This window comes from Peromyscus californicus, unplaced genomic scaffold (assembly GCF_007827085.1).
Source record: "Peromyscus californicus insignis strain IS unplaced genomic scaffold, ASM782708v3 Scaffold_9__1_contigs__length_137607984, whole genome shotgun sequence".
Lineage (NCBI taxonomy): Eukaryota > Metazoa > Chordata > Mammalia > Rodentia > Cricetidae > Peromyscus > Peromyscus californicus.
In genome coordinates, this window is record NW_026294617.1 from 100,750,757 (window position 1) to 100,769,019 (window position 18,263).

An 18,263-nucleotide genomic window follows, 5' to 3' on the forward strand; every position below is an offset into this window, starting at 1 on the left:
ATTTAATACTGTGAAGAAAAAAAAATCCACAATATTTAAATTTCTGAGTTCTAAAAATTATAGTAATCAACTATTTTTTATAGTCAAACTATATGCTAAATACTATGAATAAATCTTAGTGTATGCAAAATAAGCATAAAGGAAAAATACAGGGCACATGTACAAATACAGGAACTATGAAAACGGCAGCCTCAGGCATTCACCATACCATTGTTGTAAGCAGAATAAACGAAGTATTGAGTAACAACATGCATGTGTCCATTTCATAGCCTAGACTATGTGTTGGTGTGCTAGACAATTGAGAGATATGTTAATTATCTTACCTCACTAGCATATTAACAGTTCAAAGCTTAGTATACCACATTATCAGTTAACATTATAATCTATGTCCTATAGAATCATTTGACATTGAAAACAGAAAATATTTTTCACTTTCTAGTTGGTGTATTTCCTATCTTGATTTTTAGTTGACATTTTTAGTAGATCAATTCTGTGCAGCTATCATTATCTGCTTTTCAGATTTATAATCACAAATTCTATTTTCTTTCATTCTTTCAAAACAGATATCAATGATATAAATGGAAAAATCAAAGCAACCTTCCTAGATAATATTGAAACACAAATACCACTTTTAATTTTAATTAAAATGCTATTTTATTGCATTTTATTTATTTTAGCATGTGTATGTGTGTGTGTGTGTATACACACATGCTGTGGCATACACACCCACACACACACACACACACACACACACACACACACACACACACACACATGCCATGGCATACGGGAGGATGTCAGAAGACAGTCTGCAGCAGCTGGTTCTCCCTTTCCACCATATGTGTCCTAGGATCACAGTCAGGTCTTCTGATTCAGTGGCAGGAGCCTTCACACACTAAGCCTTCTCTTCCACCCTTTATCTATCTATCTATCTATCTATCTATCTATCTATCTATCTATCTATCTATCTATCTATCATCTATCTTTCTTCCTTCCTTCCTTCCTTCCTTCCTTCCTTCCTTCCTTCCTTCCTTTCTTCCTTCCTTTCTTCCTTCCTTCCTTCCTTCCTTCCTTCCTTCCTTCAGTAATTTATAATATTTTAATATCTTTTTTTGAAATACTGTATTGTATAATTTTTATTTCCCATTTTTAACTGTTTGACAGCCTTCATACATTTATATAATGAAATTTAATATTTTCAACTCCATTTCCTTCCCTCCTCCTCCTGAGAGATAACTAACGCTTGTTAGGGTAGGGATGGATGTCACTTTCTTTGTGGTGTAGTCACAGACAAATGGCCCTTGCCCTACACAACACCTTCCTACTCTTGTACAGGAGATAACTCTGTAACCTAAAGTGGACAGGAAAGTAGAAGGGGACCCACTGAATTTTAGTATGTACTTAACCACTTTTCTAAGAAAATATGTGGTATTACTATTATCTATCATTTCTACATTTTATATTTTCAGGTTCTATACTTACATCAGAATCCATTGGTGGATATTTTCTTCCTTTACTCTTTCCAAGGCATTTTGTTTTTCCTTCTTCCAATAGCTGACACCAGAAGCCTTTATGAGAATCAAACCTAAAAACAGAGGAAATTGACCAAATTCAAGCAGTTTATAAGCCACGATGACCAGCTATCAATTCATAAGCAGGGAAATGGAGGTTTTTTTTTTTTTTTCATACAACCTCTTACATAAAGTCTTCTGGCACACTTCCTAATTCTCAGTCCATCTGTCATATGTATGAATTTGCCAGGTTCTTAATAGAACAATTTCCAGAAGACTTCCTATAATAGAAGCGTATATGTCAGCAGTAGGGGTCCACCCTCACCCCCTGAAAGGCACCCAGGCCTTTTGTACTTTGGAGTGTTAAAATTTTAATTCTCTAGCTATAATCCACTAAATTTCTGTTTAAAGATCTTTTAAAATTTCAGTATGAGGTAAGTATTAAGTGGAAATACCTATAGATCGATTTTTTTTTTGCTGTAATTACAAAAACAATGATAGTAATATGCTAAGTTTACATTTCTACTTACAACACTATTTCCTGCATTTATTTCTCATTTGGGCCTTCGTTATAGCTCTCTAGGAAGTAATAGCACAGGTTTTGCTTTGTGAATACTCACTAAATACAAGATAGATAATGGAGCTGGGTGCCATTGCACATGCCTTTACTCGTAGTACTTAGGAGGCAGAGCCAGGCCAACTTGGTCTATAAAGTGAGTTCCAGGACAGCCAGAGCTACACAGTGAGACCTTGTCTCAAAAAATCACACACACACACACACACACACACACACACACACACACACACACACACACACACACACACGACAGGTAACAATGAAATGAAGAAAATGTCAAGGCCTAGTTTCTGTAGACTACATGTTTCCTTAGTATTCTGCTGAGTTCAAGTCTAGGCCTCTCCATCCTATAGTCAAGGGCCAATCTTTCTACTCTGTATTTATGTCTATCACAACGGATCCATTTGTGTTATTTGTTGTAAGCAAAGCAGTGATTTCCATGCTCAGATGTAAATGTGGAAGTGACAGCAATGGTAGTCCTTCCCCTTTGTTAATTAATGATTTGACTGTCATAGTTTCTTCTCCGCTAGGAAGAATTACTTAGGGTTACATTTCCATTGGTGTTCAGTTTGCATTGCTTAAAATCTTCCTGTGAACAATTTTGGAAATTTAAATGGAAACATGTTTAAATTATAATGAAATTTAAATAAAAAACATTTAAATTATAATCTTGAAGTACCTAAAAATAAAATGAACAAAAACCATGCCACCGTGAAAAATGCAAAAACGCAGAAGGTGTAACCAAATGTGCTGTTCCATTCACAAAGAAGATTGAATACTTAAAATCGTCTGGCTCCAATACTACACATAGATTCACATGATCCCAATTAGAACTTGACTAGACTCTGCTATTTTTTTTGTAGAAATTAAAAACGACTTTGAAATATACATGAAAATATAAAGGACCTAGATAAGGTAAAACATTTAAAAAAGTTTGAAACAGAGAGTCACATTGGAGATCTCATACTCCATACTTTCAATGTTTCTTGAATGTTGAGCAATCAGTGCTGCTCACAGTCACAGTGATGTGTGCAATGGAGCAAAATAAAGGATGCAAAAAGAGACCTCACCATACTCACAGTGGTAGACCAATGGAGCAAAGTAAAGGAAGAACAGAGACCTTCATCCACCACACTCACAGTGATGGACCAATGGAACAAAGTAAAGGATGCACAAAGAGACCTTCACATCTAAGAAGTTAATTTGGTGAGGGGACTAAAACCAACTGTACTAGAAAAAATGAATATCAATATGGAAAATAATGAACACTGACAGTTTCATCACACTGATGGATAATTTAACATGAAATAGATCACTAACCTAAACTTTTAAGTTAAAACGACAAAAATTCTGGAAGAAAAAAATGTAGAATTTTTTTTTTTTTTAGAAAGGGTCTTGTTTATCACAAACTGGTCTCAACTTACTAGGTACCCAAGGAGGACTTTGAATTCCTGAACCTCCTGTTTCTACCTCTAGAGTCCTTAGTGCTTGGATAACAGGTATGCACTACCAAGCCCCTGGTTCATGCAGTGCTGAGGATCACACCCACGCTTTCTGCATGCCAAGCAAACACTCTACCAACTGACCTATATCCCCACCCTACATGAAACATCTCCACACCCTTAGGTTGGGCAAATATTTCTTAAGATAAGTTATAAAATGATAATTTTGAATATATTAAAACTTTGTTCTTCTGAAGATACTTCAGAAAAGAAATAGAAAATTAGATACTAGAGAAAATATTTGTAAAATGTGTATCTGAAAAGAAATTTATATTTAGTGTATGAAAGATGAAGGGCTAATGGAAAAATGGAGGGGACTTTAATTATGGATGGGGAGGAAAGGCAATATAGTGAGGGAGGAAGGGATAAATAATATTCATATGTGTAGTGGTATTTTACTTGTACTGAAATGTGATTTTAATTGTATGTTAATAAATAAAGTTGCCTGGGGGTCAGAGCTATTAGAGCCATAGCAAGTGCATGGCAGCGGCGGTGGCGCACGCCTTTAAGGACCTGGAGGGCGGTACATACAGGCAGTGATGAGGCAGTCACATGTTTGGGTTTACAACCAATGAGAAGGCAGAACAGCTAGAGTATATAAAGACATACACACAGGAAGTAGGTCCCTTGCGGAGAGCTCTCTTGGCTGAAGAGGATCCCTGAATCAGGAAGGGTGAGGCTCTTAGCTCTGACCTCTTGGCTTTCTTCTCTGAATCGGCTCTGTGTTTCTTATTTAATAAGACCGTTGGTTAAATTTACATTTGGCCCCCAAATGGCGTCCAACGTGGTGGCAAGAGTTTCCACCTAAAACCTGAGAAAAGATTCTAAAGCAGAGCTAAAAACAGCTTCCTAATTGTCTCTCTCAAATGAGCGGCAGCTGCCGGTTTGAGCTACTGGCCGGTTCCTAGTGTGCGCTCGACCTGCAGTATGGCGGGAATGAGGCCTCTGCAAGTGGCACATTAAGCTGCGTGGTGGATTTAGCTTTTGCTAGTACAAAACAAAAAAAGAGGTTTCTGGGCTATGTGCTGCTTGGCTAAAAGCATAGACCCATGATAGCTCCCAGAGCTGGTGGTAAACCACCGCCATGTTGGGAAGCTGAGGTGGGCGGAGCCAGCAGCCACAGCTGCTGCAGTTGAAAGCAATAGATTCACAATAAGACAGATTCAGATGTAATAGTTTACAATGTGTGTAAAATATACGTAGGCTTGAAAGAGACAAAAAAGGTGATATATACAGTTATATAAAGAAATACATAGTTTTTTAAAATAAAGTCTTTAAAGAGACAGTAAAGGTAGTATAAAAAATAAGCCACGTAGAGATGAATATAACACAGAGAATCTGGATTGTGTTGTCTTTGGGATTCTTAACTGCAGAGAGATATTTGATTGTAAAGGAAGCTGAGTTAAACCAGTATGTATATTTTAAAAGTACCTTGACTTCAAAATTTGGATGTAAGGATATGTTGCTTTGGAAAGGAGGCTCTGCTTTTGTTTCCACAGAAAGCCAGAGGCTATGGCTTTGTTCCAGATTAAGATACATCAGGTTTGACCAGCCAAGACCCCCTGAAAGGTCTCCGATGATACCGTGGCCCAGATGATCCTACATCCAGAACCGTTTCAAGGCAACTGGCTCAGACGATACACCCTCATGGACTACTCCATAATCCTAAAGTATTCTTTGTGTCCCCATAAGATACAGCGCCCCCCTCCAGCAGGAAGTAGTAAGAGAAGCTACGCCCAAATTCCCAAATATACCAAGCTGACTTTGGAGATGTGTAAAGGTTAAAACCTTCCTTTTTAAGAAAAGAAAAGGGGAAGTGCTGTGGGATGGTCTGTATGTCAAATGTGTTGCTGATTGGTCAATGAATAAATCACTGATTGGTCAGTGGCCAGGCAGGAAGTATAGGCAGGACTAACAGAGAGGAGAATGGAGAGAACAGGAAGCTGGGTGAGAGAGACACTGCCAGCTGCCACCATGACAAGCCGCATGTGAAGATGCCGGTAAGCCATGAGCCATGTGGCAAGGTATGGATTAATAGAAATGGATTAATTTAAGCTGTAAGAACAGTTAGCAAGAAGCCTGCCACGGCCATACAGTTTGTAACCAATATAAGTCTCTGTGTTTACTTGGTTGGGTCTGAGTGGCTGTGGGACTGGCGGGTGAGAGAGATTTGCCCTGACCGTGGGCCAGGCAGGAAAACTCTAGCTACACATATGTGTGAGAAAAACCATAGGGAAATATATTACTTTGTATGCTTACTTAAAATACACATTAACATACATGTGTATATACATATATGTGTATGTGTATATATATGTATATACATTTTTTAATAGAGTTATGTCACACGGGTGATGGTGCTCTCCTAAAAGCCATTCAGCATCTAACAAAACCCCAGTGCTTCACATGGGAAACATCTCGAGTTGTTCGTTGGGGGAATATAAGAGTTTCTCAAAACAGTATGTGCTATTGCCATTGCTCTTAGTAAGGTCAGACCCTATTACTGAAGAAACTGCACACTTGAAGGAATCAAGTTGGAACTGAACTGGAAGCCTTCCCCCTGAGGACTGGCTTTCACAGTCATGGCAGGTGCTGTGCAAACTTCCAAGGGAGAGGAACAGATGGTAGTCCCTACCCAACTGCAAAGCCCACGAATCACAGCAATGATGAGCCCAGCGATAGATCCACAACAGTGCAATAGTGGCACTTTTATCCTGGGGGTAACCAATAGCTGTCTAATTGGACATAAGGCCTGCTAAGTAAGAAGGAATTCATGTTTGGTACTGTAAACATAGCCAACTGCCCTTGGTTAGTGAGGTCGTAGACCCTGGAGAAGAACTCATTAATATCATTTACCTAAACTAATGTAATTTCTATATTCTGAAGAGCCTCATATCCACAGATACGTGCAATTCCACATTTGAATTATTAGTCTCATTTCAAGCCTTCAAGTGATCAAGATTCAGAATCCAGAACAACTGATATTATATTGCTAATATATCTTATTACAGATATATGACTAGAACACACAGATGCTATGTGAAGAACTTTACATTTGCTTTTTTTTTTTTTTTCTTTTTGAGACAGGTTTTTTTCTGTGTAACCCTGGCTGTGCTGGAACTCACCCTGTAGACCAGGCTGGTCTTGAACCCAGAGATTCACCTGCCTCTGCTTCCTGAGTGCTGGGATTAAAGGTGTGAGCCACCACTGCCCAGTTGGTGTATTACATTTGCAATTGTAGCACTCAGGAGGTCAACACAAGAAGGTCACAAGTTCAAGGGCAACCTGAGCTGTGAATAGATTACTAAGCTGGATTCGCTTACCTTCTTGCAAACACAACAGATCAAGATGCACAACCAAATAGGAGCAGCAGCAACCCTTGTAAGAGAAAATTTTTTCCCTAGGGATACTGATGTTAAAATTAATTAGCAAAAGTAAAATAAGGGTAGTGAGATGGCTGAGCCTGTAAAGGCATGACTGCACAAGCCTGGGGACCTGAGTTCAAAGCCCAGAACCCGAGTAAAGGAAGAGGAGAGAACAGACTTCTCAAAGTCGCATTCTGACATGACACTCCCACCTCCCATGGCATGTGTGCTCTTACACACATACATTGTATACACACACAATCACAATTTGAAAAAAAAAAAAAAGGAAAATAGGTTTTCTTTCAACTACTTATTGAAAGAAACTTGGTCAGGTGTGTCACAGAAGGCATCATGCAGGGCTTTACTGAGGGAAAAATGTGTGTGTGTGTGTGTGTGTGTGTGTGTGTGTGTGTGTGTGTGTGTGTGTGTGTGTGTGTGTGTTACGGGAGGGGTTGTTTGTAACCACCACCCAAGGCAGCATGTAAATGTTTAAGTTAGTGGCCTGAGTGTAGAGGATGAAGGCAAGCCATTGTGTCTGTTTTCCAGGTGGCCTGAGGAATCATCAGGTTTGATTGCTCACCATGAACAGTCACAAAGAAAAACAAAGGGGTTGCTGTTGAGGAAGGTTCTTGTAGGGCTGAGGACATAACATTATTTCAGAGCCTAAGTGAAACGGTTTGACAGAAGATGGAGAAAGCTGTCTCCACATCTATTTAAAAAAAGCAGTAATGGTCTTCCCTGTAAGAATAACCCCAGGACCACTGTGTCTGAGGGAACATTAGCCTTTTTAATGTAGGCTCTTGTAGCCGTTTTACAGCTGGGTCTTTCCTTCCAAGGCTTTTAGGAAATGAGCCTTTGGAAGAAGTATAATATACTGCTTAGTGTCTGACCTTGTGGCTACCCCACAGTGGAGTCAAAAGTACCCCATGCTGTGTCTCCAGAGTCATGTATATGATAGTTTTCAATAAACTTGAATTAAAGAGTAAAGTTAGAGAGGATAAAAATGCTTGTAAGCTTGTGAAGAAAATCACCTGGGGACATGAGGACATAATAAAGCAGACGTGGGTCAGGAGAAGAAGATTCTCCAAGGAGAATGACAGTCCTTAACATTCTGTATTAGTGAAAACACAATTCACCTTGGATAGATGAATGACAGAGAATATTCAGAGGACACTTAGAAAGTGTGTCTGAAATATCTTCAAACTGCAATTGCATTTCCATGTGAAACTAGAGCAGATGGGCTTTCAAACTCAAAACACCATAATTTATGTTATGAATACAGGACAAGAACAGGATACATATATATTAACCTTTTCAAGATATGTTTAACTATAATAATACTTGAATGTTAGGTGTACAATCCAATGACTATGAAATTATCATAGTTTCAGAACATTTTTATTGCCTCACAAAAACTGAAACTCAAACTTAACCCTGATTAGACAATTCTTGATTTCATTCTATTCTGTTTTCTCTTGAGACAAGCAAGGTCTTGCTATGTAGTTCAGTACAGTCTGATACACACAATACAGACCAGGCTGGTCTTAAACTCACACCAACCCTCCTGCCTCAGCTTCCAAGTGCTTAAATTATAGGTCTATGTTACACACCTAAGTCTAACTTCATCATTTATTGATATTTCCTTTTTTCCCCCTAGCATGGATATGTCAAATCAATTCATTTACCAGGTGATAGGCATTTAGATCATTTCTTGCTTTTATATGTAATGAATAATGCTTCTATAAATGTTTACTTACAAATTTTTAATTGACTTAGGCTTTTATTTATCTTGAGATAGATTCCTCCAAGCAAAGTTGGGCTGTTGGTGAGACTGTGTCTAATTTTCAAGAAACCACAAAACTACTTGCAGGAGGGCCTACGTATTATGCCAGTGTACAAAATTTAAAAATTTCCCTAATTATTGCCAACATTTGGTATTATCTTTTGAGTCCACGTCCATTTGGTTTGTCCTTTGAAGTACAGCCATCCTTTGGCATTGAGTGGTATCTCAATGTGATTTTAATTTGTATCTTTGTGGTTACATGTTCATGTGGAAAGTGACGTGTAAAAAATCCCTTGACCACATTCCAGAGCAGGCAACATTCCCAGGAGTAGTAGGGCAACGCAAACTGTACATTATGGAAATAAAAAAGAAAGAAAAGAAAGAAAGAAAGAAAGAAAGAAATAGAGAAGGAAAGACAGAAAGAGAGAAAGAAAGAGAGAGAGAGAGAGAGAGAGAGCTCGCTCACTCGCTCAGTGTTGAGTGGGTAGGGAGATGAAGGCAGACGTGGGAGGAGTGGGAAGAAGAGAGGTGAACATGATCAAACACATGACATGAAAGTCTCCAAGAATTAATAAAATACAAAAATCTCATTTTAAGTTTCCAGATTAAAAAAAAACCATAGTTTCTACATGTAGCTTACACACACATCTTTGTGTTGTGTGCACATACATGCCACAGCACATATGTGGTGGTCAGAAGACAGCTTGTGGCCGTCAGCTCTTTCTTTCTACCCTGAGGGATCTGGGGACCAAACGCAGGTTGTCAGGCTTTGGGGAAAGAGTCTGTACCCAGTGAGTCATCTTGCCGGCCCAGACTTCAGTGTTAAAGTCAGGAGACGTACTATACATTAGGAGAGAGGCATAGTATTGGTCTTCTCTGATTCAACCATCTTGTGCTAATGCGAAGAGCTTAAAGATGGGAAGTGTACATTCCAATAACTGATTTTCAATCCTGCCTTCCCAACTCACTTGTTGGGTGACTTTTGGCTTACTTTTTCTGTGCTTTAGTTTTTAATGTCTAAAAAGTGGAAATAATGGAGTGTGGGAGCCCACAGAGGCTTCCTAGTGAGAACTTACTCAGGGTCAGAGAATCTGAGCTTGTTTTACCCAGCAGCGCTGCATAACGAGATCATTTGATCAAGGGAATGTTTACCAGGTATTTGGAAGCATCTACACTTGACTGTATGGTGTACTTTGATCTTGCAAGGGGGAAGGTCATTTGCTCTTCCTCTTGGCATATTATAAAAAGCCCTTTTCAATAAAGGGTGAAGCTGTTGTATTGATCCAGCCCCCACAAAGCTATCCTGTGTTTCTGTCTTTCTTCTTGTCTGCTAGGTCTCTTTATCTGATATTTCCTCATTCCTCTCTCCGCCACCTAAGCACCCTTCAAAAGGTAGGAGCTGGACCCCCACAATGGGACACAGATCTAAACATTTTTTGAGAGCATTCTCAAAAAATGAAATACAAATGGCTGAGAAACACTTAAATAAATGGTCAACATCCTTAGTCATCAGGGAAATCCAAATCAAAACCATTTTGAGATTTCACCACACCAGTCAGAATGGCCAAGATCAATAAAACAAATCACAGCTCATTTTGGTGAGGATGTGGAGTAAGGGAACCACTCATCCATTGCTAGTGGGAGTGCAAACTTGTACAATCACTATGGAATTTAGATGGTGGTTCCTCAGGAAGATGGGAATCAATCCACTTCAAGGTCCAGCTATACTACTCTTGGGCATTTACCCAAAGGACTCCCACATCCTACTACAGAGACATCTGCTCAACCATGTTCACTGATGCTCTATTCATAATAGTCAGAAATTGGAAACAGCCTAATTGTGCATCAATGGGTGAATGGATAAAGAAATTATACATTTACACAATGGAATATTGTTTAGTCATTAAAAATTGTTAAATTTACAAGTAAATGGGTGGTGCTAGAAAAAAATCATCCTGAGTGAGGTAACCCAGACCCCATAAGACAAATATAATATGTATGCATTTATATGTAGATGTTAAGCCTTTGTTAAGCAGGCTATAATCCAAATAACCACAGAGGTTAGGTATAGAGTAAATGACTAGGTAGGAGGGAAATAGAATAAATCTGGATGGAAGGGGGTGGAATGGAGATCAAACAGAGTGGGACGGAAGAGAGCCGTTAGGGAGAAAATATGGGGAGTGTTAGTTAAGGGGTTGTATAGAAACCTACTTCTTAAAATATATACATATTTCAAAGAAACCTAAATAGAATCACCAAATAATAGGCGAGACAAAGCCCCTAGACCCCTCTTGACACCAAATGAAACCTCCAGTGCCAGGAGTAGGTTACATCTAATTGAGTTGTTGACCAACATCTAATTGAGTTGTTGACTCCAAACAACCCAGACAGTTGCCAAAGCTATTGGTTGCTCTTTACAAACTGATGATAAGGCTCTATTACTGACGATAACACCTGCACAACTCATGGAGCTCAGAGAAGTTGAGCTGGTGCCTGCTTAGAGCCTTCACCCCTTCTGACTAATGTTCAAGGTCCTGAAGTTACTGTGCATGCTGCCAGAGGAGAAAGATAAACACCAGCCCAGCTATAAACCCTTTGATTTACAATGGTGACTTTCCTGCAAGACACACTTGCTGTGGGATGTTCTGTATGGCAAATGTGTTGCTGATTAGTCAATAAATAAAACACTGATTGGCCATTGGCTAGGCAGGAAGTGTAGGCGGGACAAGGAGGAGAACAGAGCTGGGAAGTGGAAGGCTGAGTCAGAGAGACACTGCCAGCCGCCATGATGACAAGCCACATGTGAAGATGCCGGTAAGCCACGAGCCATGTGGCAAGGTATAGATTAATGGAAATGGATTAATTTAAGCTGTAAGAACAGTTAGCAAGAAGCCACGGCCATACAGTTTGTAACCAATGTATAAGTCTCTGTGTTTACTTGGTCGGGTCTGACGGCTGTGGGACTGGCAGGTGAGAGAGATTTGTCCTGACTGTGGGCCAGTCAGGAAAGCTCAAGCTACAAATGGCGTCCAACGTGGTGGTAAGAGTTTCCACCTAAAAACTGAGAAAAAAGATTCTTAAATGGAGCTAAAAACAGCTTCCTAATTGTCTCTCTCAAATGAGCGGCAGCTGCCGGTTTGAGCTACTGGCGGGTTCCTAGCGTGTGCGCTCGACCTGCAGTATGGCGGGAATGAGGCCTCTGCAAGTGGCACATTAAGCTGCATGGTGGATTTAGACTTTGCTAGTACAAAACAAAAAAAAAGAGGTTTCTGGACTACACGCTGCTTGGCTAAAAGCATAGACCCATGATAGCTCCCAGAGCTGGTGGAAAAGGTAAACCACCGCCATGTTGGGAAGCTGAGGTGGGCGGAGCCAGCAGTCACAGCTGCTGCAGCTTAAAGCAATAGATTCACAATAAGACATATTCAGATGTAATAGTTTAAAATGTGTGTAAAAGATACGTAGGCTTGAAAGAGACAAAAAAGGTGATATATACAGTTATAGAAACAAATACATAGTTTTAAAAAGTAAAGTCTTTAAAGAGACAGTAAAATTAATATAAAAAACAAGCCACGTGAAGATGAATATTACACAGAGAATCTGGATTGTGTTGTCTTTGGGATTTTTAACTGCAGAAAAACATTTGATTGTAAAATCTGTTGAGTTATGCCAATATGTATATTTTAAAGATACCTTGACTTCAAAATTTGGATGTAAGGATGTGTTGCTTTGGAAAGGAGATTCTGCTTTTCTTCCCACAGAAAGCCAGAGGCTATGGATTTGTTCCAGGTTAAGATACATCAGGTTTGACCAGCCAAGACCTCCTGAAAGGTCTCCGATGATACCATGGCCCAGATGATCCAATATCCAGAACTGTTTCAAGGCGACTGGCTCAGACGATACACCCTCATGGACTACTCCATAATCCTAAAATTTTCTTTGTGTCCCCATAAGATACAGCGCCCCCCTCCAGCAGGAAGTAGTAAGAGAAGCTACGCCCAAATTCCCAAATTATATGTAATTTTACTTTATTAAGGTTAAAACCTTCCTTTTTGAAAAAAAAATGGGGGAAGTGCTGTGGGATGTTCTGTATGGCAAATGTGTTGCTGATTAGTCAATAAATAAAACACTGATTGGCCATTGGCTAGGCAGGAAGTGTAGGCGGGACAAGGAGGAGAACAGAGCTGGGAAGTGGAAGGCTGAGTCAGAGAGACACTGCCAGCCGCCATGATGACAAGCCACATGTGAAGATGCCGGTAAGCCACGAGCCATGTGGCAAGGTATAGATTAATGGAAATGGATTAATTTAAGCTGTAAGAACAGTTAGCAAGAAGCCACGGCCATACAGTTTGTAACCAATGTATAAGTCTCTGTGTTTACTTGGTCGGGTCTGACGGCTGTGGGACTGGCAGGTGAGAGAGATTTGTCCTGACTGTGGGCCAGTCAGGAAAGCTCAAGCTACACACACTGGTCCAGTAGTGGCACAAAATTTGTGGGAGTGACCAATCACTATCTGATTGGATTTAAAGTTCACTTCAGATGGAACCCATGCCCAGCACTGCTTGGGTGGCCAAGAATCTGAGAGCAGATAAACCATGTACCTAGGTGAAAACCAAATACTACTGTTCTGCTAAAGGAATGTAGCAATAAATAAATAAGTCCTGATAATATTCTGCTATACTTATATATCAAGGTCTTGGTCAGCTATCATCAGAGAAGCTTCTTTCTACAGTAGATGAAAACCTAGACTCACAATTGGACAAAATACAGAGAGTGAGAGACCCTTGGAACATTCATCCCTAAAAGGGAGGTCTCCATTAAATCTCTTCCCTGAGGATTCAGGGAATTCTGATGTAGAAGAGGCAGAGAGACTGTAAGAGCCAATGAAGGGGAAAGACATCAAGGAAACAAAGCCTTCTAGACACAACAGGACTGATGCACATGAACTCACAGAGACTATGGCAGCAAACCCAAGTCAGACGGTGCCCTAGTGCTTGAGAGGGGATGTGGACACAAAACCCCATCCACAACCAGAAGCTTATCTCTAAATGGCAACTGCTTGCAAAGGAAAAATTGGTTTTCTCCAATGGAGTTTCACTGGGTATACAAACCACACTTAAGCGCAGGCCCCAGATCCAGCTGTAGTGATCAACACAAGAAGGAACTTGGTGGTACTTTTGGAGGATTTTTTTGTTTCATAATGCTTTGTCTGGCATTTTAAAATGTTTTAACATGCAGGTGTTTTGCTTGTATATTATGATTTCTGATTTCGTGTCTTTATGGGATTTCTCTGTATATGGATGTGTGTCTCTGTGTCTATCTATATGTTTCTTGTGCTTTTTTTCCTGTGGCTTCTTTTAAAAATCTGTTCATTTGCTTATTTTGTCCGTTCAGGTTTGTTTTTATTTTGTACTATCATCATAATATTTTTTTTTTGTATGCTTGCTTGTTTTCTAATAAGAAAGAACAAGAAAGGGTATGGATTTGGGTTGGTGGGAAGGTGGGCAGGATCTGGAGGAGTTATGGGAGGGGAAACCTAATCAGAATATATTATAAGAGAAAAAAGTCTATTTTTAATAAGAAGAGAAAGAAACTAACAATGGTGTTCGATACCCAGTAAATAATTGTGTGTTTGCATCTTATATAAATATTTATGAATATATTATAACCAATTGGAGTCGGCCTCCTGTTTCCTTGCCAACCCTTAGCATTTTCTAGGTGCTCTCTTATAGACAGCCAGAAAGCCAACAAATTGTAGTTCTTATCACTACTAATTTTTGGCAGTTTTAACGTGGCAAATTTGATGTAAGCTTATCAGTAGTGATTTGGGGGGGACTTCCTGGCCAATATTAATTTGGCTGTGGTTAAAGAGATACCAGAAGTTTTTCCAAATTATCAAGAGGGTTCAAAATTCCCTTGTGAGTCAGCCAAGCCTCAACCAGAAAACACAGCAAAACAAAAGATAAACACAGACTACGTCAGTCTCTTGCCTTCCATTTTCATTGCTCACTATTGACATTTTCGAAGTGCATTAGTATTAAATATTCATAAAACACAATCTGGTTTCATTAATCTGAAAAAGTATGCCCCTGACCGAGAAATGATCTGCAAGGTTAGCATTTTGAAAGTGAAGACATCTGTTGACCAGTGATAATTCTGAATGGATATTGTCTTAGTTTGAGTTTTTATTGCTATGAAGAGACATTATGACCATGGCAATTCTTATAAAGAAAACATTTAATTGGGATGGCTCACTTACAGTTCAGAGGTTCAGTTCATTATCATCATGTCGGGGAGCATGGCAGCATGCAGACAGATGTAGTGCTATAGTAGCTGAGAGTCATACATCTTGCAGGCAAGGGGAATTTGACTGAGACATTGGGCAGTATTCTGAGCATAAGAGACCTTAAAGTTTACCTCAAGAGTGATACACTTCTTTCAACAAGGCCATATCCATTCCAACAAAGGCAGACCTCCTAATAGTGCCATTCTCTATGAAATTATGGGGGTCAATTACATCCAACCTACCACAGATATATAGCAAAATTAAAAGCTGATATTTTTGATTTTGGTTTACATGAATTAGCATGATCTGTGTTCGGCATTGTTATCCCTCTTTTCTATCAAATGACTAGTTAGTTTCCTACACTCTGTAACATGGTTTATGTAGTAGCATCACTACAGCAATGCTTTTAAAGGTTAGGGTTAACCTTACGTTAAACAAGGGCTGTACAATGGTCTGTACATACAAGAGCTATACAACGATCAGATTAGATAATTCCTATCTACATTGTTTTCTTTTTGATTTATTTTATTTATTATGTATACAGAAGAGGGTGCCAGATCTCATTACAGATGGTTGTGAGCCACCATGTGGGTGCTGGGAATTGAACTCAGGACCTCTGGAAGAGCAGTCGGTGCTCTTAACCTCTGAGCCATCTCTCCAGCCCCCTATTTACATTGTTTTAGGTTTATACTGTTTATTTCAAACCACAAACTCACCAAGAGAACCAAATTAAAAAAAATAAATTAGAGGCCTATCACGACATTTAAAATATCATATATTATCTGGTGGTTCTGTGTGAAATTTAGAATATAAACACTTTCCTCAGCAGTTGTGGAAAGAAATAATCTCAATTGTTGAGGTTTTTTTTTTGCCATTCCTCTTGGAAAGTACCTTTGATACTAGAGTTAGCTCTACTGAAGATATCAACATAGAGCCTTTTGGGAATGTTCCTGCATGCCAAGTTGTACAGACTGCCTCCTATTCCCCATTGCATGGTGTGTAAATACTGAATTGATGTGGTTCATAGCTCATTACAGTTATAGAGGACTTTAAGAAAAATGCGGTGATGATAACAATTTCAATCTTCTGCATATCTACAAGAGGGCATCTAGAAATGCTAAGTGTTGGAGTGCTACAATTGCTTATGGTTAACAAAAATATTTCTTTTTGTTCCTTTTTAGTACAAAAAGAGATAATCTTCGCTATTATTAGTAGGAAAATAATGAGCAATGCTAAAGTATACACTGAGTAGTCTCTTGGGAGTTGTGTCAATGTGCTGCGATGCATGTTTTCATGGTAGACCATGTTTTCAAAGCACTGGGAAACAGCTTGTTGGGTCATACAGCTGTTGAGTCACTACTCTGATAGGCGGAAGGGATTGTTAGGACAGGATCCAGATAAATAACATAGAAAGGCATGGGGTGAGGAGAGAGCATTTCAAAGCAAGGACAGTGAGATGTATTGTCCAAATACCTTACAACAAGTGCACGTTTGGTTTTTACATGGTGTGTCAGGCCAGTCAACGACTGACATGAAAATGTGGAAAGAAACAGCCTGGAAGTCCATTATCTATGCCAGCAAGGCGACAGCTTGGGCAGCCCTGCTGGACTAGAAACTGCTTTCACAGATTACACCTATCTTACCCTGCTACTTTCCCCAGCCAGGTAAGAGAATCACATAATGGGTAATTTTAGCTAGCTACATTCCCGGTGCACAGTGACCTGCAGTTCTTTGTGTATGGTATGTTCCTTTGATATTCATTCTCTGGAGTTCACATTGCCTTTTCCAGCAACGGAGATGAATAAAAAAGCTTTCTGCTGAGCAGGATGCAGAGAGGACAAACACACAGCATGCAGGTCAAGGACCATGCTACAGGAACAAGAAATTATGTCTGTATAGACTGCTTTACTCCTATTCTCTGAAACACAATGCTTTCCCAGATACCCTATAAAAACATACAAAGATAAGCCAACTTGAAATAGAAAATCGTTTGGAAAATAAAAGCTTCCTTTTCAGAGAGATACTTAAGGCAGAGAGCAGAAGGTGGACTTGAATCTCTAACTGCAAACTAAAAGCACTCTGCTTTCTTTAAGGTTAAGTTGAATGTTAAATACTTAAAGCTAGAGTCTATCAATCATTGAACTAAAACTCCACAAAACTGGATGGACTAGGAGTATAAAAAACTAGCCCAGCATGTGAATGGTAACTGCAAAGTAAGAGACTCCTGGGAAGAAAGCTCAAAACTCTCGAGTTACAGTATCCTTTGGCCTCTAAGCCAGAATTCTTTACATAAGGTTGGTACCTGATATAAGCAGTGTTTGATGTTTTTCTACCAACTCTTTACTGCAAGGGAGGCTGAAAGGAAAAAGAAACCTTTTCCTCACTTTCTAAATTGTTATGGAATAGAATGTAACAGCAGAAGCAAAACCAGATGGTTTATAGAACTGAGTTTTATTTGGGAAGAGTTGGAGGAGGGGGTGAAATGGCCAAAGAAATTAATATGATGATGATGATGATGATGATGATGATGATGATATTAAATGTGGAGGGAAAGAAAAAAGTATGAAGGGGGATGCTGCCATGGGATGGATATGGAAGGAGTTAGGAGGAGGAGTGGGGAGGTGAATATGATTAAAACATATTGCATGGGATTTTCAAATTAATAAAATGTTATATTTTAAGAAAAGAACAGTAGAAATATTTCACAGTATAGTCTTTTTAAGTTTCTTTAAGACTCAAGCCCTAATCATAGAATTAAAGAAATACATAGTGAGAATATGGTTTGTCATCAATCCACCTCAGTACCTCTGCTGAGTTGCTCAGTTGAGATGGGAGCAAGCACAGCCCTCATGACTGACTGCAGAGGGAGGACCAGGGTGATGTAAGAAAGACACTGGGTACAAACTTCAAGGCATGGACACAGTATAAGAGCAAACACTTCCTTAACATTGTATGGTGCTCTTTCCTCTCTTCAGTCCTAGTTTCCAGTCATCTACTTGAGAAAAACAGCAAAAGCTAGCAACCCCCCCAAACCAAAAAAATCCCCAACAAACCAAACCCAAATGAGCATATAACGCTGAAGGAAGACGACAGGGTAAGAGTCACAGTGGGTAAAGACGAGCAAGAGAAAGAAGCATGCTTAGGCTCATAACAGTGCCACCCCATCCAGTCAACCACTGGGCATTTCTTGCTAAAGTCACACAAAGATCAGTTCATAAACCTTGTCAGTCATGTCTTCA

The 18,263-nt window shown here is 39.4% G+C and overlaps 1 protein-coding gene across 2 annotated transcripts in view; it reads right to left on the reverse strand.

Moving 5' to 3' along the window:
* The window catches only part of Ndst3 (N-deacetylase and N-sulfotransferase 3), a 154,820-nt gene that overhangs the window by 3,523 nt on the left and 133,034 nt on the right, over positions 1-18,263 (reverse strand). For both annotated transcript variants that reach the window (XM_052730197.1, XM_052730198.1), the window contains exon 13: positions 1,483-1,585. In XM_052730197.1, the coding sequence (XP_052586157.1) occupies positions 1,483-1,585 (103 nt within the window). The remainder of the gene's footprint in view (positions 1-1,482; positions 1,586-18,263) is intronic.